Genomic DNA, 22,235 nt, shown 5'->3' with positions numbered 1-22,235 from the left:
CTAAAACAAAAATGTAAGTAATATTGTTATGAAAGAAGTGGACCAAAGTAGCATAACAACCACCAGAGGGCGGTAGTGTGCACTGGTTATTCTACATGACAACTAATAAAACACTTTAACTAGGCGATTTGAATAGTACAAATACTTTAAGAACTTTAAGAATCAAGTTTGCGTTCTGTACTGTAAAATATGTCAACCTGGGGCATGTAAATAAGTTAGTTAGATAATCAGATGCTATATAAAGTTTTCTTCTAGTGGGCGGGGTCTCCAGATCATCCCAGCTCGCCGTTCTGTACAGGTACAATAACAACCACAACAACATAACTATTTAGTACTTTAACTCTAACACGCGGTTAACATTGCTCTGCGGTGTATGAATACGGGTCACATTTAAACTAATGTTAAACTTGTTAAACTAATGTTAAATGTTAAACGTTGGTCTTGTTTACGTATCGGAGCGGCAGGACGTGACTGAAGCTAGGCCTCAACAACAAGACTCCTCGTCGGACTAGTGACCGAGGCTAGGCCTCAACAACAAGACTCCTCGTCGGACTAGTGACCGAGGCTAGGCCTCAACAACAAGACTCCTCGTAGGACTAGTGACCGAGGCTAGGCCTCAACAAGACTCCTCGTCGGACTAGTGACCGAGGCTATACCTCGATAACAATACTCCTCGTAGGACTAGTGACCGAGTCTAGGCCTCAACAACAAGACTCCTCGCAGGACTGTTCCGTAACAGATGCTGTTGTGTTGAGTCTTTTTTTACTTTTTATTTTGACTCATGTTAACCCTTTAGAGGTGAACACACGGATCTGTTGCACAATGGGAGGCTCGTATGGAGACAGAGATCGGGACCGCGGACGGGACAGGGGGTGAGTAGGTCCATGTCACTCACTGGCGTGCTATACTGCCCCAGGTAACCAGCGTGCTAGCCCGCCTCAGCTAACTAGCCAACCTAAGCATACTGGGGTACTAGCTTAATCCACTAGCCTACTTTAACCCACTAGCCTAGCGTATTGGTCTACTTTAACCCACCAACACGCTAGTAGATATTTTTTTTATTCAGAATAAAGTACGTTCATTAATATTCATTATTATGACGATAACAAACCAACATATTGACGATACCAAATAATATTTCCTGCGATTAAAATGTATAAATATGATAATATCTTGAATCATCGCAGAAATCCTCGGTATGGATCCAGCAGGGGCGGGTTTTCAGGGAACCGGAAGTTCGGGAACCCCGGGGACCGCCTCCGGAAGAAGAAATGGGACCTGTCCGAGCTCCCCAAGTTCCAGAAGGACTTCTACAAAGAACACCTGGATGTTCAGCGGATGAGCCAGGTATTACTTTACAGGACACGCTCTCCAAACCGCATTGTACATGTTAGGGTTAATTTGTATACGTGTTAATCCCTAAAGAAGTCGTTAACTTTCCTTACTGCCATGTAAACACCAAAGCCTGATTACAGTGGAATACTGTTGTAGTGATGTGTGTATTTAAGATGCATGTTGTCGTCCTTCCATTATGTTATCTGTATTCACGTTTGAACCTAAATGTTTGTGTTTTCTAGTATGAACTGGAGGAGTTTCGCAGCAAGAAGGAAATCACCGTCCGTGGTTCGGGCTGTCCCAAACCGGTCACCAGCTTCAGCCAGGCTCACTTCCCTCGTAAGAGCACACCGTGTGAACCCAGGGCATCCTGTGTGTAGAGTGGTGTCCAGCAGTACTGAGGGAGTGTGTTCCTGTGTGTAGAGTGGTGTCCCAGCAGTACTGAACCTGATGCAGTGTGTTCCTGTGTGTAGAGAGGTGTCTGAGCGGTACTGATGCAGTGTGTTCCTGTGTGTAGAGAGGTGTCTGAGCGGTACTGATGCAGTGTGTTCCTGATGTGTTCCTGTGTGTAGAACACGTGATGGACGTGATGCTGCAGCAGAACTTCAAGGAGCCCACAGCCATCCAGTCCCAGGGCTTCCCCCTGGCCCTCAGCGGGAGAGACATGGTCGGCATCGCCCAGACCGGCTCGGGGAAGACTCTAGCGGTAAGGCCGATGCCACAGCCTAGCCGAAGACCAAAAGCTAGCTATATCCACATAATGCAGTTGCCTTGTAGCGCTGACTGCTATCGAGATAAATGATCAATACATGTAACAGATAGCGATGATCAGAGGTCTATGAATGTAGGTCACCACCACGGATTCAATAAGAGGACTGTGTGATTTACAGTTTGCGACTGTCGATGTCTTGTCCGAATAGTGCAATCAATTACTGTTGTTGTTGGGAAAACGATGTCCCAAGTTGAACAGGGTTTCATCCTCAGCTGTTTCTCTTGGTTTCCCCCCACCCAGTATCTGCTCCCAGCCATCGTCCACATCAACCACCAGCCCTACCTGGAGCGCGGAGACGGACCCATCGTAAGTCACCAAGCCCTCCCTCTTCTGTCCTACGTCGGTACCTGCTTCCTGTTGTGATGTCTACTGCTTCCTGCTTTGGTTCCTCTCCTTCATGTTTGATGTCTTCTCCTTCCTGCTTTGGTTCCTCCCCTTCCTCTTGTGATGTCTTCTCCTTTCTGCTTTGGTTCCTCCCCTTGCTGTTGTGTTGTCTTCTCCTTCTTGTGGTGACCCTCCTGTCCCCTCCCTCAGTGCCTGGTGCTGGCCCCCACCAGAGAGCTGGCCCAGCAGGTCCAGACGGTGGCCGCCAGCTACGGCAAGTCATCCCGCCTCAAGTCCACCTGCGTGTACGGAGGGGCCCCCAAGGGCCCACAGATCAGGGACCTGGAGAGAGGTGAGGACCAAGGCTGGTCTGGGATCTGCATGTCTAATCCAAAGCGCCTTACCTAAATACATTTGGCAGAAGAAAGAGAAACAACAATATATCGCTGTCGGTACAGTAGGATGTTCATAGAAACACTTGCAGTTGCTAGGTTAACCCATTCCCTGTATACAACAAAGACAGCTAGGATAGGATGTTACACAATGCTATGTACTACTTTTAAGTGCAATGACGTACAACATACAATTAGGGCTGCAACAACGAATCGATAAAAATCGATTACTAAAAGCGTTGGCAACAAATTTAGTCATCGATTTGTTGAGTCTCGCGATTATTAATACTAAAGTCAGCAGACATACGATCAAAATGGTTGGGCAACAGTAGTTGCCCAACCATTTTGATCGTATGTCTTGATCGTATGTCTTGATTGTTCTCAGCCTCACCTGTGTGTTGCTTTGGAGAAGGCCTCTGCTAAATGACTGAATGAATAGGTGACTGTTGAATACCATGTCCTGATCTGAAGTCTGGACACATCACACCAGAACGTCTACATTCTGTGCACACATTCGATTGGTTCAGGGAAGGAAACACTCGAGAAGCCTAACCCTGACCAATCAGGCGGTGTCTTACAGGTGTGGAGATCTGCATCGCCACGCCCGGTAGGCTGATCGACTTCCTGGAGTCAGGGAAGACCAACCTGGAGCGCTGCACCTACCTGGTGCTGGACGAGGCCGACCGCATGCTGGACATGGGCTTCGAGCCGCAGATCAGGAAGATCGTGGACCAGATCAGGGTAGGAATCACCTGGATCCCTGAATCTGTGTGTTCTTCTATATCTATACGGAGGCCTGAATCTGTGTGTTCCTTCTATATAAATACTGAGGCCTGTATCTGTGTGTTCTTCTATATTTATACTGAGGCCTGTATCTGTGTGTTCTTCTATATTTATACTGAGGCCTGTATCTGTGTGTTCTTGTATATTTATGCTGAGGTCTGTATCTGTGTGTTGTGGTATGTCTATACTAAGGCCTGAATCGGTGTGTACCTGTATATCTACACTAAGGCCTGGGCATGTGGGAGAATACTTTACCAATCAATGTTGTTGTTTTATTTTAAATCTGGGTGGACACTCCATCCTGTGATTACATTTTTGGCTTGTCACTAGGGATGTGAATATCAAATTGTTTTCATGGTTGAATAATAGGTGGGTGGTATGGACAAATAATCAAATATGAGACTATTCTGACCCATCCCTACTTGAAATGTATCCCTACATTTCTCACATTCAAAAGAAACACAAAATTGTGTGGCTTATTCAGCAACACTCTTGCTCTCATATTTAGTTTTTACACTGTTCTCTCTGTAGGTCTTATTTTCTCTTCCATTCTCACTCTCACTTCCATTTTAATTTTCCTATAATAATGATAATCTGTATTATTTTAAACCAAAAGCCCTACTAGGGACAAGTGTCGTGAATTAGCTTTGGCTAAAAACACTATGATGCATACATCAGATGATTGTTTCACGCTTATCTATGTTTTTGTATCTGTCCCTATTCAAATAAAACCTTAAATAAATAAATTGTTACGGATATTCACATCACACCTGGTGTTAGTGGTAGAGTAGGGGCCCTTTTTAAAGCTTAGGGAGTGAGGATGGCCCCCAGTAACACTCCTTCATCTTGTCCCCGGCAGCCCGACAGGCAGACCCTGATGTGGAGCGCCACCTGGCCCAAGGAGGTGCGTCAGCTGGCGGAGGACTTCCTCCAGGACTACATCCAGATCAACGTGGGTGCCCTGGAGCTCAGCGCCAACCACAACATCCTGCAGATCGTAGACGTCTGCACGGAGAACGAGAAGGACCGCAAGTACGAGAACCGTGGTGGGGTGATGTGGATGTAGGGGAGGTGATGATGTCGTAGTGGAGGTGATGTTGTAGTGGAGTTGATGTAATGGAGGTGATGTTATAGTGGCGGTGATGTTGTAGTGGAGTTAACGTAACGGAGGTGATGTTGTAGTGGAGGTGATGTTGATGATAATGGAGGTGATCTTGTAGTGGAGGTGAAGCTATGCTGGTTAAAAAAAAACATATTTTCCCAATGACTCTCAAACACTGTATACTGTATTCACCCCTGCCCTGAAATATAAGGGCCTACAACCTCAGTGATGTCATAAAAAAGGTGGAAAAGGTCAACCTTTGACATCATTGTATCTGTATTTTGTTCACAACATGCATATGAATCAGGACTCTTAGATGAGAATATACTGTAGCTGAGCTTGGCGGTGTCCTTCAAGGAGCAGGTGTATGTAAGACTCAATCATAAATCTCCCCCTCCTCCTCAGACTGTTCCAGCTGATGGAGGAGATCATGGAGGAGAAGGAGAACAAGACCATCATCTTTGTGGAGACCAAGAAGCGCTGTGATGACCTCACCCGCAGGATGAGACGAGACGGGTCCGTAACCAGCTAAACACAAACCTTTTTGTACTAGTTAGCAGAGAACAGATTTCAGATGCATGTCTTTAAGGAGTAGGTAGGGGTAAAGGGGAATTGAGCTAAAGGATACCTACAGGATATTGGGGATCAAACCCAGAACCTTTCAGCTGGGAGTCAAACAGCTGAACCACAACACCTTCCTTCCCCTTTTAATACAAGGACAATGTTTAACCTGGGAAACAGTTTACAGTACATTTGTTCCGTGGGTTGACCAGGTGTGTCTGTCTGTCCTCCAGATGGCCTGCCATGTGTATCCATGGAGACAAGACCCAGCCGGAGAGGGACTGGGTGCTCACAGGTACAACCCAGACATCCCATAATCTCTCAAGCACTCTTGATAACGTTTACTTTCTGCGTCAGGTGGCCTGGGGAGAGGCATGAGCCAAGTTTGTCAAAGGCGGAACTTTATTAATAAGCCCTGACCAAACGGTAACGGTACTAGAGTCGGTGATGTTAGAATTGCCGCGTTGTGTGTTGCAGAGTTCCGGAGCGGGAAAGCCCCCATCCTCATCGCGACGGACGTGGCATCGCGGGGTCTGGGTAGGTGACCTCAGCCCAGAGCACACCTCACCTCCTCCTGCAGAGTACAGAGACCCCTCATGCACTTAACCTGTCCTAGGACGCAGATACGACTTACTTAATCCAAGAGGGGACATTCACAGCAGAGAGATAAAAATGGTGGCCCATGTTGCCATGCAGGAGATCTCTCCCTCAGTGTGTGTGCGGTGATGGCTGGTTTAACCTGTTGCACATTGATGACTCAATGCACCACGGGTGTGCAGCCCCGCCCAGCCCCAGAGTCCAATCAGACTCGGCCAGGTGAAACTGCTTAAACCAGCCATCATCCACACACACAAGAACAATTTGACAATTATAAATAAACATACAGAAGGATGTATATACTAGACTGGAGCAGTATAACTGAATACATACATGAGGACAGGATGTAGAACAGTGGAGTGTTTGTTGCATGCATCTACACACCACCTAATCGGAGCCCCACTCCCCCAACAGCCCTCAGGGCTAAGGACTAGCCTAGCGAGTATGATGGGTATAGTCACACTACCAGCGTTGAAGCACCTTAACTCATTCAGCTGTATCCATTAGCCGCGATGCAGCCCCAAGTGACCAGTCCTTGACCTAATTCTGTGTTCATTTGTTTCCTTTCGTTTTATTTTTGTTTTTGTTTTTTTGTTTCCAAGTCTCTCTTCCGGCAACTAGAAGCGCACAGGCCCTCGGAGCCTGCGGCCGGACCTAGGCATGACTAATCGAATCCAGAGTTGGGGAGAGAGAGAGACGGCCTGGCTAATCAATCCCAGACCGGGCCATCTCCACTGAAATGCCCAGAGCCCCTCCGTACACGAGCCCCCCCCCCACTCCCAGGAGCGCCTGGGACACGAGTGGGGTCGGGGTGAGCGAGGGCTGCCCCTGGGTTCTAAATTGGGGCCGCCTGGGGGTCAGGGGTCGCTGGCACCCTGCTGAGCGGGGGGGCCGCGGGGGCGGTGCTAGCCTGACGCACCACGACTACAGCAGTGCAGCGGACTGAGCACGTCTGCAGCGTGTCAGAGTTCACTGTGGCACGAGGCACATTGAAGCTACTCTGATAGGCTGACCTCAGATCAGGCTACTCTGGTTGGCCCTTTAGACGCAGGGCTGATCTGCTTCGAGGTAATGTTAATGGTACTCCCTACAGGCTAATCTCATTACCGGGCTATCACACACTGCTGAGGCCCCTACTCTGATTTAAGGTCAGTCGTACTCTGATGGGTGGTTCGCTGTACTCTGATTGGACGTCAGTTCTACTCTGATGGGTGGTCAGCTCTACTCTGATTGGACGTCAGTCCCCAGCTGCGGTAGTGCGTTGAAGACAGACCCCCCCGCCCTCCTCCGGCCCCCATGCCCCCCCCCCCCGGCTGTGAAGCCTCTCCCTCGTGGACGTCATGTCTGGTCCTGGCTGGCAGGGGTCCTGGCTTCAAGAAGACTCCTCTCTCTGTTAGGCACTACCTCTCTCGCCTCCTCCCTCACCTCTTCCTCCCTCACCCACTCTCTCACCGCCTCTCTCTGTTACACTCTCTCACTCACCTCCTCCTCCTCCTATCTCTGTTAGACTCCCTCCCTCACCTCCCCTATCTCTGTCTCCCTCCCTCACCTCCTCCTCCCTCTCCTCTCTCTGTTAGACACTCCCTCCCTCCCTTCCTATAGGCTGCGTCCTTGTAGATCTTTGATGTTCCCTCTCTAACTTGTATTCCCGTTCCTCCTTCCTCCCACCATTATTCTTTCTAATCCTCTTTTCGCCCCCTCTCTGTTTCTCCCTCTCTTTTGAATCCCCTTTCTGTCCTTGAAGCTGTTAGTTGTAGTCTAGCTGCGCCGGATTATCGAACTCCCCCTCTCCTCCCCCCCGCCCCCCCCCCCATGTTCTGCACACCTCTGGAAGCCACCTGAGTGATGGCCATAAAGGGGCAGAGCGCCAAACACGTCCCCCCCCTCCCCTAGTGTCTGTTTCTTGTTACTGCACTCAAACCCTGGGCTCTTGGGTTCACTGCCAGCCCCCCACCACCAACAAACGCCCCCAAAACTGTCTCCTGTTATATTTCACCAGGCCCATTCATTACTAGCCCCTAGACCTGGCCCTGGCCCTAAACCCTGCCCCTCCGCCACCTGGCCCCTTGACCAATGAAGAAGAGCGGTGTGGTCAACAGACCGCACCCGGAGCGCCAGGGCCTTCGTGATTGGTGGAGGACGGACAGCGGGGCTTGGGGGAGGAGCTTTGGTCTGGTCCACTCTCCTTCCACCCCTGCAGTCCCCTCTCTCACCACCGGAGGGGGCTAGGAGGGCAAACGGTCAGGGCAGCTCTAAAGCTAGGAACTCTGGGTAAGTACGTCCACTCCACCCCCACCTCCCTCTGCCCGCCTCCGTCGCCTCGGTGGAAACAGGAGACGTTTTGTTTTTGTTTCTCTCCCTCCGATCTGCAGTGGTTTTCCAGAGCCCTTGTCCGCACTGTAATAAGAAACAGACCTCTGGTTAGTTCACACCGCCCCCACGCCATCCACACAGTCTACCTTTTGTTTTAGACCCTCTTTGTTGTGGCAATATCGCGCTGTCTTTTTTTTTTTTTTAGATCGTATTTAACGTAATTTAAAAAATGACAATTGGCATGTTAAGTAAAACTGAGTAATTAAGGTGAGCAGCAGGTAAGTGAGGCTTTAGAAGCACCTGTCTGTCGATATACTCAACCAGAAGCGAACTCAGGTACATGTCTGACCCTGTCAGCTCTAACTCGTTCCAACTCGTACCCTCGTTTCTCTCTCTTTCTCCTCCCTCCCTCTCTCCCCCTCCCCCACCCAAGACGTGGACGACGTGAAGTTTGTCATCAACTACGACTACCCCAACTCGTCTGAGGACTACATCCACCGCATCGGGCGCACGGCGCGCAGCACCAACACAGGCACGGCCTACACCTTCTTCACCGCCGGGAACCTGCGGCAGGCGCGCGCGCTGGTCCGCGTGCTGGAGGAGGCACGGCAGACCGTCAGCCCCAAGCTGCTGCAGCTGGTCTCCAGCGGCCGCGGCGGCGGTGGCGGAGGTGAGGGGGAGGGGCGTGATTGATTCGGCTTTCTATCGGCGCCGAATCAAGCGGGAAAACGCGGGATCTCGTAGCCGAGTCGGCGTCCAATGAGTCGATACGTTTACGTTTTCGATAAATTAATAGGATTAGCATATTTCGATTGATTAAAACTGTTTAGCGTCTTTCGATTAGTTACTGCATTAAGTGTCATTTGATAAACAAATACGTTAAGGTAAAGACTTATAAGAGTATTTCTATAGTCTTTCGATAGATACTTTTGAATACATTTAGTGTCTTTCAATCACAGGACCTTTTGACCGGCTGTTTGCAGCGTCCAATGTCTCACCGTGTCCGTCCGTCCGTCTCTAGGGGGCCGTTCCCGTTTCGGTGGCTTCTCCTCCTCCGCCGACAACCCCAACCTCATGTACCAGGACGAGTGCGAGCGCCGCATGCGCCCGGGGCCGGGGGGTGTCGGGGGGACCAAGGACAGCCGGGGCAGCGGCGGGGGCAGCAGCCTCGGGCGGGACGGGCGGTGCCGGGACGCCGACCGCGCCTCCTCCTCCTCCGGCTCCTCCTACAGGGACCGCGGCGGCCGGGACGGGGGGCGGAGCCAGGGCTCTGGCTCCTCCTACCCTTCATACCAGAGCGGCTCCAGGGCCGGCGCTACGTCGGGGACCGCCGGGGGGGCCGCGGGACCCACCCTGCCCCCGCCCCTCCAGGCGGGCCCCCAGCCCCTCATGGCCCAGCAGTTCACCCCCACCCAGCCGAGGATGGGCCTCATGGGACACTCCCCCTTCCAGTTCGCCCCCCCGCCAGCGCCGACTGCCGCCCCCACCAGGAAGTAAGCGAGTGGTGGTGGTGGTGGTTGTACACCCGCCCTCCATGTGTGTCACTTCCTGTGGGCGTGTCCCAGCGAACAGCATAGATTAGAAAGGTCTGGTCCTCATCCAGTCTCCAGTGTTGTAGAAGGTTCCGGATCGCTCTATAATTGTGTTAGATGAGCGAGGATGGAGCAGCATGTTGAGGTTTAGTGGGAGGAGCTAGATAAGGTAGCCATGTTGAATATAAGTGGGTTTAGTGGGAGGCAACATGTTCAGACTAGACAGAATGTATGTGTTTTTGATTAATGGGAGCCAGGTGTTTTGCCAGTCGAGAAGAGAGCTTGGTTCTCTGATGGTTGGTGCCGATGGGGGTGGGGGTGTAGTTAGCCACTACTATCAGCTGGTTCAGTTGATGGTGGGGGTGTAGTTAGCCACTACTATCAGCTGGTTCAGTTGATGGTGGGGGTGTAGTTAGCAATACTATCAGCTGGTTCAGTTGGGTTTCAGTTGATGGTGTGACTTTTGCCTTTAGGTGTTTCAAAGGTAGGTTCCTTAGTCCTTAACTTGTTTGATACCAAACCTGTTGTTGCTTTTGTATATTATATCAACAAACCTTGATTTAGAATGGTAACATGCTAAACATAATCAAACCTTTACTTTCTTTTTAGCTTTTAGAGTCTAGTTTTTTATTGTATGTATTAGTTTTATACTTAATCATAGTCGTTTTTAGTTGCATTAATTGAAGGGTAATGGTGAGTCTTTTATATATATTTTTTCCCCCAGGTTTCAATAAAGTCGTTCAGTGTAACATCCATGTGTGGCTTACATTTATTGACTATCTCAGGCACACCCATTCAGATAGCTTTGATTGGACACATGATTGGCCAATAGTTAGACCAATTAAATGAACAAAATCAATTGTCTTAGTAGCATTCAGCAAATAGAGCGTTGGACACCATCTCCTGGTACTCAAATGAGTAACTCACTAAAAAGGTTATGTGCACCCCTGATAATAACCGACTGTATATGACTCCACGTTCCATGACCACCAATCGCTATCAAGATATACCACAGCGTGCGTTTTTTTCCCCATCGTTCCAGTCCTGGAGTGGACTGCTCAGTCGTAACTGACCAGTTTATGGGTTAATAAATGTGCCATTTTTACTATAAGAAAATGTTGTCTTTTCCCTTTTTCTTCTGGGAGTACACCAGAATGCTTAATTTATGTTAAAATAGCAAAATTTGGCTGGGGGGATGCCCCCAGACCCCCTACAACGGTTTAGTTTGTCACCTTTTTCAACCCTTATGAGTTTGAAGGTATGAATTAACAAAATAAACACTGCTGTTTCAATGACGACAGGCTGTTCTTATTACTCAAGTAAGCACATTAAATAAGTCAAGATTACGATTTTCAGTTTACTTACAATTGGATAGGCAGCAAATTAATTAATTGATTTACTAAAATACATTTCTGGGGGAGTTTGATGCAAACAAAATGACAAGCAATGTCTTGGTTTGATTCTCCTTTAGATCAAGTGCCCCAGAACACCACCAGTGTTCCTATCCTGTCCCCAGTCTTGCTTTTCAAATTGAACAATGTTAGAGGAAGAAAGTCCCAAGACCAACTGACGAGAAACGGCAAACAGGGGCCACAAAACTACATAAGGCTGGCCCCTCAATCAGTTATATTACATGGCATACATTCCCTAAATATAATTAACTGACATGAGACAAAAAACAAACCAGATGGCCAAGATAAAGACCGTTTTTATTTTCTTTGATATATATATTATTAGCATTACGTCATTCTGACTTCACTAGGCGCACCGGGACGCCCCGCCCCCGCTGGTATCTACAAGGAATGTGAGGAGAGGACCGGGCATGCAGACCAGGTCAGGGGAACCGGAGGAACCACTGGGATGCAGACCAGGCCAGAGGAACCACTGGCATGCAGACCAGGCCGGAGGAACCGGAGGAACCACTGGGATGCAGACCAGGCCAGAGGAACCACTGGCATGCAGACCAGGCCGGAGGAACCGGAGGAACCACTGGGATGCAGACCAGGCCAGAGGAACCACTGGCATGCAGACCAGGCCGGAGGAACCGGAGGAACCACTGGGATGCAGACCAGGCCAGGGGGTCCGGAGGAGGGGAGGGGACAGTGTTGGACTGTAAACTGATGTTCACATGATTCTGGTGTGGGCTTCAGATCTCACCCGGTAAACCGACCGTTGGTAGGAGTGCTGTGACGATGGGGAGGGGTCGGGGCGGACCCGGGGTCGGGGGGACCCGGGGAGCAGGGGGCAGCCAATTAACGAGAAACTGAAGAACTGAAGTGAAACTGCGAAACAGGCACATATGGCAGAATGAACGTAACCAGGATCATCTGCCTGTCGTGGAAAAGGGGTTTTAGACCTTTTCTAGAAGTTACTATTTCTTTTTCCCAAAATCGATTGATTTGATATTTATCCCTCACATGACAGCAGGAGAAACTCAAGAGAAATAAAGAATCTGAGCTTGTTTTCCCCTCTCTGTTGCGACGCTGACGTGATGCAGAGCACTAGAGTTCAGATCAGGAACGGCGTGCAGATAAACAGTAGGAGGGGGGGACCCACCCCTGTATTTACTGTTACTATGGAGACAGACCGGTTAAAACCACACACACACACGCTGCAACACACCGGGAGAATCATTCACCTCCCGCCCCGCCACCCCCCCCACCCACCGTTTCCATCTTCTGACGGACAAACGGCAGATAGACCCGTCACACGAAAACAGAGCGAAGCAGGAACACAAGAACACGAAACCACGATGCGGTCGGAGGAGGAGCAGCAGGAGGAGGAGGAGCAGGAGGAGAGAGCGACCGGCATCACGGAAAGAAGGAAAAGGAGGAAAACGAACGAGTGTCGGATGAAGAGTGTTTTAATTAAAGAGTCACTGAGGAAGCATAGAGTCTGCCCAGGGGGTCTGGGATGTGGGGGTCCTGCAGAGGGGGTCCTGTGGTCTAAAGAGTCACTGAGGAAGCAGAGATAGTCTGTCCGGGGGGGGGGGGGGGGGGGGGGGGGGTGGGGCGCTATAGGGCGCCCCAGGTCTCGGCGGGGGGGAACTGGTCCACGGTGCCCCTCTCTGCGTGCCGCTCCTCCCCCAGGGTGAAGCTCAGAGTGTACTGCAGGCTCGCCTTCTCCTGGAACACAGAGAGGAGGGTTATAGGTCTGCTATCAGGATGTCTCTGCTCTGGGCCGTGTCCACCTCTCTAGAGATGTCCAACTATGTGTACCGCCCGCCTGGTCGTCCTCTGTGCTACGTTCATTTAGGTCAGACCAGGGGCAGATGAATAACCGGTGCTGAAATTGCATCTGAAAAACGTTCTCTCCGAGTTCTATGCATGTGACCCCAGGTGTGTGACTTTGTGGGGCGGTTGGTGTGCGTCAGTGTTTGAATGTGTGCGTCACTGTGTGCGTGCGTGCGTGTGTGTGCTTAAATACGTATGTCACTGCGTGTGTGCGTCACTATGTGTGTGTTTGAATGTGCGCGTGACTGTATGTGTTTCAATGTGTGCATCACTGTGCGTGTGTTTCAATGTGTGCGTCACTGTGTGTGTGTTTTTAAATGTGTGCGTCACTGTGTGTGTGTGTGTGTTTCCCTGTGTCTGTGAATGCGTGTCTCACCTTGTTGGGGTTGGCCAGCAGCAGCACCTGTGTGACGGCGGCGGGCGGCAGCAGGGGGTTGAAGGCCGGGAGCTCCGTCCCCGAGGGGGGCTGCAGCTTCACCGCCATACACTGACAGGGAGGAGGAGGAGACCAGTCAACCATAGGTCAGAGGGGTTTAATGAATGAGCGAGAGAGAGAGAGACAGGGAGACAGAGAGGGAGACAGATAGAGAGGGGGGGAAACAGACAGAGGGGGGGAAACAGACAGAGAGGGGGGGGAGACAGACAGACAGAGAGAGCGAGAGGGGAGACAGACAGAGAGACAGACAGACAGACAGAGAGGCTGACATAAAGGCAGAGTGCCCTTTGCCCCGTGCGGGGGGGCTGACCTTAGGCGTGGTGAGCTCCAGGCTGATGTGCGTGACGGGCAGCGGGGCGGAGGACAGCATGGACAGGATGACCACCAGCACGTCAGGCCGCTCCGCAGGGGGGTCCCGGGCGAAGTGGAACAGGACCCGCAGGCTGTGGCCGTCAAACACCGTCACAGGGAGGAGGCTGCCTGGAGGGGAGGAGGAGGAGGGGGGGGGGGGGGGGGGGGGGGGGGGGAATGAAGAGGAGGAGGAGGTGAAGGTGATGAGGAGTGAAGTGGATTTGTTGGTATTTTTTCAGCATTGGCAATTGTGCAAATACAAACATAGTATTTCTTTCTTTCTCTTTTGTTCACTTGTTTTTCCTATGATTATTTGTTGTGTAAATGTGTACATAGTTCCTGAAGGGAATTTGTCTCCTGTCAAACTAAATAAGGCGAGGTATTTTCTACTGAACAAGAGCCACTGAACTACTGTAGAGAAAAGCAGTCCTCCTCGCTGTTCTAAAGTGCTTGGACCACAGCCTCACACTCGAGTGCTCCACTTCTCGGGACCCCGGGAGGTAAACTGGGACTTACTGGGCCGGATGGACTCTAGAGGCACGAATACATCCTTCAGGGTGACCTCTGGGGCTGGCGGGGCGGGAGGCGTGTCCAGCAGGGTGGGCCCGAGGCTGGGCTGCGTGCTCAGGAGAGGCCCAGGCTGCTCGGCGCAGAAGGCCGGGATGGGGCTCGGCGTCACGTTGGAGCCGGACTTGCTCTGGAGGTCTCTGAGGGTGGGCTTGGCCTGCTGTCGGTCCCTGGAGCAACAAAGTCAAGCCGGGGAGCATACAGTCACCTCATCGCTGGAACACTAATAACACTGACCTGACGAGTACTACGGTTTACTACTACTACAATCACTAGTCACTAAGCAGACGCTCTGTTCAAAGCATCTCACACTCAAGTCAGCTACAAAGCAACATGGCGTTACCTTCTCTTGCTGTTGGACCAGCCTTCTTGCTCCCCCCTGTGGAATCCCAACAGTATTACGGCCATGCACATTAACCATGCAGTTAATGCAATTTTATATATATTTTTAGATATTTTTCGGAATCCAATATTCAAAAAATTAAATATTTGGTGATCAAAGAGGGAAAACATTGGCTTCTCTGATCACGGTCGATAGATCTATACCACACATACTAGACCATGTGACCTGATCATCATAGTAAGAGGTGTGAACACCATGTGACCTGATCCTCGTTAGGGACAGCTGTGATTACCGTGTGACCTTGTCCTCTTTAGTGACAGCTGTGATTACCATGTGACCTGATCCTCGTTAGTGACAACTGTGATTACCATTTGACGTGCAGGCTGTCGGGGGGGAGGGACTGCTGGAGGAGGGTCTTCCCCAGCAGGTCCAGCTCATCCAGGGCGGAGGTAGCGGGGGCGGAGCTAGAGCCGGCAGGGGCGGGGCCAGAGGGAGGCAGGTGTGTGTGTGAGGGCGGGTCCGGGCTCAGGAGACAGGGAGCGGCCGGGATGTCTGCTTCTATGCTCTCAGACGACTGGAGGGAGACGGAGGGAGAGGTGATGAGAAATGATGGCACTGCTGACTTCCCTCAGTTTAGCAGTAGAGGTATATTTATTTACATTCTCGTTTAGCAAAAACTACAACAACGGTTGGTTGTTGGTCAGGCCAATTGAGTCCAGAGGCATTTTGATTTGTGCCCGTTGATAACGACCTTTGGAAAAATGGTTCCAGGCTAATATGCATTTGTAAATTGTCCTGCCGATGTCAGGCAAGATAACGGGCTTTGAACCCAGAACCTACGGGCTGGGGGTCAAACACCATAGCCACTAAACTACCGCCCCCCAACAGCCGCGGCGCGGCTGCCGCGGGTAGGCGCACTGCACTTCAATTAATGTTACATTTGTTTCAATCACTGAATGAAGCGTGAAGAGTCGGGACCTTAAATTGCTTGCACAAAACTCTTGATCATCACTCAGCATTTGTTTATTGTTATTGTTTATTTAAACCAGTATGCGCAGAGAGTGAGGGGGAGCGAGAGAGAGAGAGAGAAAAAGAGAGTGAGGTCTGCGGTCTTGGCCATTAGTTAATTTACTTATTTTTGTGTAGGTAATATGTTGTCAAATATGTTTAAACTTAAATAAACTACCTATACAAGTAGTTATGTCTCGTTGTATTAGTTTGTCCTGTTATTGACGTAATACGCGTCATTGACATAATGCGCAAATATAGATATTTGAATAGTTTGAATATGTGTTTTTTTAGAGCGAATATTCAAACGTCATTTTTGAGCAATTTTGACAGCCCTACATCACATGGTGCGACCCTAAAGATCCTAGGCCTTTCTGAAGAACCGAAGCGGTGACCGCTGACCTGGAAGGAGTCCCAGGCTGTGGAGTCCTCGGGTTGGGAGGGGGGGTTCGACGTGTGGGTCCCTTCACTCAACCCTGGGGGGCAGAACCCGGGATTAGTATCATCTATCATCCTCAGTACCAGTCAAGCAATCAAACTGGAGCACAGAACTCATTTTTCTGTGTTTTAAATCGTTCTTATTCTTTTAAATCTTATTACTGTCCCCTACTTTCTGCTGTGACACACTATATTCCAGACTGAGATCAATAAAGTTTTATCTTTACATCATTTATGTCTTTATAATTTAAAAACATAAAAGAACATTAACAAAGTTGAGTTTAAAATAAAAACACAAGATCAGACTCACAGAGCTATAATTAAGAGAATGAATGAGTTTAAAGTTTGTTTTGCTCAGTCAATATAGTATAGAGGTCAGAGGTCACGCCGTTACCTAGCGACATGAGTTCATCGTCAAGGAGGCTGATGCCCGTTTCAGGGGCGTGGAAGCCGTCTGTGGGGGAGGGGAACTCTGGGAACGAGGGTGGGGATTGAGGCGACGTGTCCAAGCCTGATAGGTCGAGCAGCGCCGTACTTCCCCCTGTGACCAATAGGAACGAGGTAAGCAAACTCTCAAGCAGTGTCTGTGTATTGTGTTGTGTGTGTCTGTACCTATGTGTCTGCGTGTTGTGTGTCTCCATACCCGTGTGTCTGTGTGTGTCCGTACCTTTGTGTGTTGTGTTGTGTGTGTCCATACCTGTGTGTCTGTATGTGTCTCTGTGTGTCCATACCTGTGTGTCTGTGTGTGTTGTGTGTGCTGCATCTGTCCGTACCTGTGTGTCTGTGTGTGTGTCTGTACCCGTGTTGTGTTTTATGTTGTGTGTGTGTGTGTGTCCATACCTGTGTGTCTGTGTGCGTCCCCCGCTGTGTTTCCGTTCACCTCCTCCCCCCTGACCTGCAGCTTGTACTGGTTGATGACCTGCGTCAGGCTGTCGTTGGCCTGCAGGATCTCCGCTGAGGAGGACACACCGGGTCAGAGGTCAAGGAGGACAGACCGGGTCAGACCACGCCACGCCCCAAGAAGTGCCGTTACAGAACCGACCCTCTTAGTGACATCAAATCACACCCAGACATTTGATGGCCAGGTCAGCTCACCAGTCTACCCAGTGGCCCGGACCGACTGATCCCAACTCACCCAGAGCCTCGTCGTTGTCCTCCGTGTCGCTGGCCAGACGGAACAGGGTGGGACGCATCTTCTCACAGCGCTGGTACAGGTCCTACATGCGGGCACACACACACACACACACACATTAGGTTACTATGTGGCCTGGACCGACTGGTCCCAACTCAACAACTTGTCGTTGTCCTCCGTGTCGCTGTACATAGCACTTCAAAGTAACACACACACAGAAGTACGTAAAACGAACAGTGCATGCACAAAACATAACCGTGTGTCTGTGTTTACCTGCAGCAGCTCTGTGTGTGTCTGTGTGTACCTGCATCAGCTCTGTGTGTGTGTGTGTGTGTGTGTGTGTGTGTGTGTGTGTGTGTGTGTGTGTGTGTGTGTGTGTGTGTGTGTGTGTGTGTGTGTGTGTGTGTGTGTGTGTGTGTGTGTGTGTGTGTGCGTGCGTGCGTGCGTGCGTGCGTGCGTGCGTGCGTGCGTGCGTGCGTGCGTGCGTGCGTGTACCTGCAGCAGCTCTGCGTTGCCCTGTGTGCTGGAGGCGGCGGGGTCGTACTCCTGCAGCAGCTGAGACAGCAGCCCCACGCTCTCCTTCACCTCCTCGATGGTGCTGACCCGCTTGGACAGCTTCTCCGCCTGCCGCTGGTCCTGAGAAAGACACACACACACACGAGAAATATGAGCCCTGCAACAAATGAAAGACAAAACTAGGGTACCACTACCCAAAGGGAGGGGGAGATAGAGAGAGAGGGGGGAGACACACAGATAAACATACAGAGAGAGGGGGGAGACAGACTGAGTGTGGGGGTTGAGAAAGAGGGAGAGGGGGGGAGGCAGGGAGAGGGAGAGGGAGAGCAAGAAGCAAGCAGAGAGAGAGGGGCTGACATAAATAGGTAGAAAGAATCATCTACCCAGGGGAAAGAGATGTGAGGGACAGGAGCAAGGGAGAAGAAAGGGAACAGGGCTCCTGTTACACCAGGAAAGGAAACACCAGGAAAAACTCTAAATGACGCCATTTTCTCTCTGTAAAAATCCTCTTCATCCTGTTCTGTAGTGGACTCACGGCCGCCCTACACCCTCACACAGAAACTCTTTCACTTCTAACTGCTCTTTACTTGGGTCTTCAAGGAACAAGGGGACTTAAGCCAGGTTCAGACCCTACGACATTTTGGTCTTTCACGATGTTGACAATAATCAATTCAGGCAATTATTGCCTCATCAAATCTCACCACCGCTAGGCTATCCAGAGACAGCGGAGACCTCACCTCTAGAACCATCTCTTTGATGAGCTTGTTGGCCGCCTTCAGGTCGTCTGGGTGCGTGCTGGTCAGGAGGCGGGACAGCATCTGGACAGCCAATGGGAGAGAGGTTAGACACTCTATGAAGCACCAGAGGTTCAGATAAGGAGATGGGTTTAGGGGGGGACTGACTTTGGACTTCTCTTCATCCTCAAAGATGGCGTTCTTGGGTCTGGGAGGGGGCGGGTTCAGCAGCTTGTCAGGGGGCAGCTCGGGGTCCTGCTTGACGATACCTGGAGGAGGAGAAGTTTATACCTGCTGAACACGTCCCTGACTGTCTTAAGTAGGTTGCACACAATATTTTCAACCATTTTCTAAGCAGATGTTTGCCCGGGGATTTTCTGGCTCAACGAGACCCAGGAGCCTTGGCTTCCTATTGGCTGCTCCCCATCTGCTATGTACTTTAACATACCATCTACCTGACTCCTGTGGGACTCACTACAGTTACAGCCAACATGTTAGGAACTTAAATTGCCATGTAGCGATGTAGCAAAGCTGTTGTGGTTTAATACATGGTCGTTACAGGGAGGGACATGCATCTTAAATGTGTGTGTGTGTGTGTGTGTGTGTGTGTGTGTGTGTGTGTGTGTGTGTGTGTGTGTGTGTGTGTGTGTGTGTGTGTGTGTGTGTGTGTGTGTGTGTGTGTGTGTGTGTGTGTGTGTGTGTGTGTGTGTGTGTGTGTCTCACCCTGTTTCTTCAGCATCTGGTAGGCATCCAGGATCTTGGCCTCGTCTGGCAGCCCGAGGGTCCAGCTGTAGATGAGCTCCAGAACCTTCTGCTTCACCGGCTCTGGGGACCGTGAGCCCAAGTACTGGGGAGGCCAGGGGGGACAGGGGTCAAACAAGTGGCTCGTGAAATGACAGGGGAGCTAAACCTGACCGAGACTCATGCTTTCACAATGCTTTTCTCATCTTGAATATCATTTCTATGTATTTTGATTCTGTGTTCTTAAATAAACATACTTATTGTCTGTGTTTGCATGCGTTTGTGTGTGTTACCTTGGGCGACACCACCTTGATGAGCTCGTTGAGGAAGCGGAACTTGCCCACCTCACTGTGGAAGCGTTTCCCACAGGCCTTCATACACGTCTCCAGGACCTGCACAACAGACGCACAACAGACCCACACCCGGTACTGAGCCACACACAAGGACCTTAGCTCAGCACAGGTGAAACAGACCGCTCTGCTTCACGTATGATTTGATCAATCATCATTTAGATTTGATGGACGAAATCGATGACATCTATGAAATCTGTGCATGGGTTACCCCAGTTGGGAATGGAACCCCCAACCCTGGTGTAGAGGACTGGAAAATAGCCTCTAATGAAAGTTGAATTAAAAACTGACACCCCCTTCATTTTTGGTTATTGAAAGAACATTGAATATGAAGAATACAAGTGAAATACACTATGCGCGTGATAAGCAGAATAAATAATAAAGATAAATAAAGAATAAAGTCACTCGGGTTGATAACACACTAAACCCGTGTCTGTTCCTTACTGCTCCACAGTCAGCCTAGGGCTGTGGGGCAACATCAATTACTGGCCCAGGGACACCTAGAACCGAGGTCGGTCATACTGGCAGTGTTAATGCTATGCGATGCCACTTGAGACAGACAGGACCCGACTCAAGTCTGTCCACAATACAAAAGAACATCAGCAGGCATCAAAGACGGACCCTCCCCCACCAGCATCACTCACCAGCAGGGCCTGCATGGACTCCCATTCCTGGGGAGACTGGATCTTGTGGGCCAGGAGTCGGGTTGCCAGCTGAGGTCTGACACACACACACACACACACACACACACACACACACACACACACACACACACACACACACACACACACACACACACCTTAGATAAGGTTCATTGATGTAGAAGGCCCTGTTAGCTCCGTCATAGCAGGATGTGTAACTAGGTGATAATCCGGTATTTCCAGACAGTCTCTAGGACAGGATTGCATGCCTCTGACGTGACATTGAATAAAATAAGTTAGAGGTGAACTCATCACCCACAGCCTCAAGCTGTTTACTCTGTAGAGCAGAGATACCCGAGTGTCCATTTTCACTAAATGACGACAGATAGAAATAATGACAGATAATTCATACAGGTTGTATGAAAATGTTGTTGTAAGTAGTAAATAACTTACCGTCTGATTCATTGTTTTTGCATGGCTCAAATAGCTGTTTCAAGTGTGGTAGCATTTCAAATAATACAGGGACTATAATTAAGCACAGCCGTGTGGGTGTGCAGAGGTGGCAAGATGAGTAATAGAAATGGATTATAATTTCCTTTATATAGAGTCTTAACTCGCCTGGATGAATATTATCAGTTGAAAAGAAGCGAGGGAGCATGAAATGAATTAACTACAAATATATATACCACCAAGCAAGTATGCATAGGCCACCTTGGCCAGCAACTGTGTATATGGATTATAGTGTTGCTATTGTTGCTATTCTGCCTTGACACTCCTGAATTCCCATCCCAGCATCTACACCGCGTTGTATTATCTTCATAATCACTTTGTTAAGAAGCAGAGGTGTCGATCAGTCCAGTTAGAACCTTCGCTTCTGCCAATTCCCCAACAGACCTGGAGGCTGTCAAATCTCCCCGGAACAATCAACGACTCACTAATTAGGAACACAGTATAATATCCATTGTTGGACACGGCCAGCTCTCACCCTTCCAGGTCCCCGTTGAGCTGGTCGCAGAAGGCATGGATGCTCCCCCAGTCCGTGTCCTTGTTCAGAGGGTTGGTGGCTTTGTCTGTCATGATGGGAGAAAAAATATGATACTGCACGGCAAACAAAGGAGCCACTGTGGTGCAGCTCAGGGACATTTCCAACCCATCATTTCCACCCACCCGTTCATCTCCTAACCAACACGCGCACGCTGGATTTCAGATTACTTTATAAAAAAAAAAGTAATCTGATTTCCTGGACGTCACGTTGCTTGCTTCATAGAATCCGACACCAAAGTGCCCTGTAAACCCCCAGCACCCAACAGAAATTAGACACACCATAGACACAACACATAGACACAACCCCCAGCACCCAACACATAGACCACCGCCAGCACCCAACACATAGACCACCCCAGCACCCAACACATAGACCACCCCAGGACCCAACACATAGACACAACACATAGACAACCCACAGAACCCAACACATAGACACACGCAGAGCATCCCCATGTAGTACACTGGAGGTAGCCTGCCTATGAGTGTCAGTATATAAGAGACCCAGTCCAGGAGCCATGTCTTTGATGCCATGCCCCACTGCCCTGCTAACGCCTGCTCTGGGCTATGTTGACAGCTGGCTAGCACAACAAGCTAAGGGGCAAGCTAGCTTTTTAGCAGTCTGGCGGGGAGGACAGTGGGCAGCCTTAGCGCGCGTCACCTTGTATATGGGTAGCCGTTCAAAGGCGAACAGTTTGTACACTTTGGTGTCTTAAGGCACGGTTGACGGGTATTGTTGTACTTTAAAATACTCACTAATGCGAGACTCCAAACTCTCGGCGTCCGGCGGCGCAGCCATCTTTGACGGGATTTGTGTTAAACGTGGATGTTCTCGCGAGGTTTGGGCCGTCACCTGAACGCGGAGACGAAGCGCGTCCTGGACAGACAGGATCTCAGACCGGTGTCGATTTGGTGGATGATCCTGTATTCAATCAAATAATTTAATCAATCAACAAAAAACATATTATGTTACACTGAAAATCGAAACTA

General features: G+C 50.0%; 2 protein-coding genes across 3 annotated transcripts; one reads left to right on the top strand and one right to left on the bottom strand.

The window, feature by feature from the left end:
• Nucleotides 1-263: 263 nt before the first annotated feature.
• Nucleotides 264-10,444, top strand: ddx17 (DEAD-box helicase 17). Its single transcript, XM_084488304.1, has 14 exons — nt 264-298; nt 797-872; nt 1,188-1,347; nt 1,578-1,674; nt 1,908-2,041; nt 2,348-2,413; nt 2,642-2,783; nt 3,404-3,564; nt 4,466-4,638; nt 5,114-5,224; nt 5,503-5,564; nt 5,747-5,806; nt 8,613-8,849; nt 9,201-10,444. Exons 2-14 carry the CDS (start codon nt 823-825, stop codon nt 9,674-9,676), a joined length of 1,929 nt encoding a protein of 642 aa, XP_084344430.1. The 5' UTR covers nt 264-298; nt 797-822; the 3' UTR covers nt 9,677-10,444.
• Nucleotides 10,445-11,464: 1,020 nt separating this feature from the next.
• On the bottom strand, nt 11,465-22,055 carry LOC311379241 (ADP-ribosylation factor-binding protein GGA1-like). 2 transcript variants are annotated; one of them, XM_084488302.1, is made up of 18 exons: nt 22,002-22,055; nt 21,187-21,271; nt 20,205-20,280; nt 19,504-19,602; nt 19,193-19,316; nt 18,638-18,738; nt 18,473-18,553; nt 17,715-17,855; nt 17,223-17,304; nt 16,928-17,041; nt 16,482-16,628; nt 16,052-16,125; nt 15,010-15,215; nt 14,642-14,677; nt 14,248-14,468; nt 13,691-13,860; nt 13,321-13,431; nt 11,465-12,836 (listed from the first exon to the last, which is right to left on the bottom strand). In XM_084488302.1, exons 1-18 carry the CDS (start codon nt 22,042-22,044, stop codon nt 12,726-12,728), a joined length of 2,022 nt encoding a protein of 673 aa, XP_084344428.1. In that variant the 5' UTR covers nt 22,045-22,055; the 3' UTR covers nt 11,465-12,725. The 2 variants fall into 2 exon arrangements, with proteins under 2 accessions (XP_084344428.1, XP_084344429.1); XM_084488303.1 differs by lacking the exon at nt 14,642-14,677.
• Between the last annotated feature and the right edge of the window lie 180 nt (nt 22,056-22,235).

This window comes from Micromesistius poutassou, assembly GCF_964030765.1.
Source record: "Micromesistius poutassou genome assembly, chromosome: 1".
Lineage (NCBI taxonomy): Eukaryota > Metazoa > Chordata > Actinopteri > Gadiformes > Gadidae > Micromesistius > Micromesistius poutassou.
Note: the sequence above shows the minus strand (reverse complement) of the source record. Positions and strands in the feature narration are given on the sequence as shown.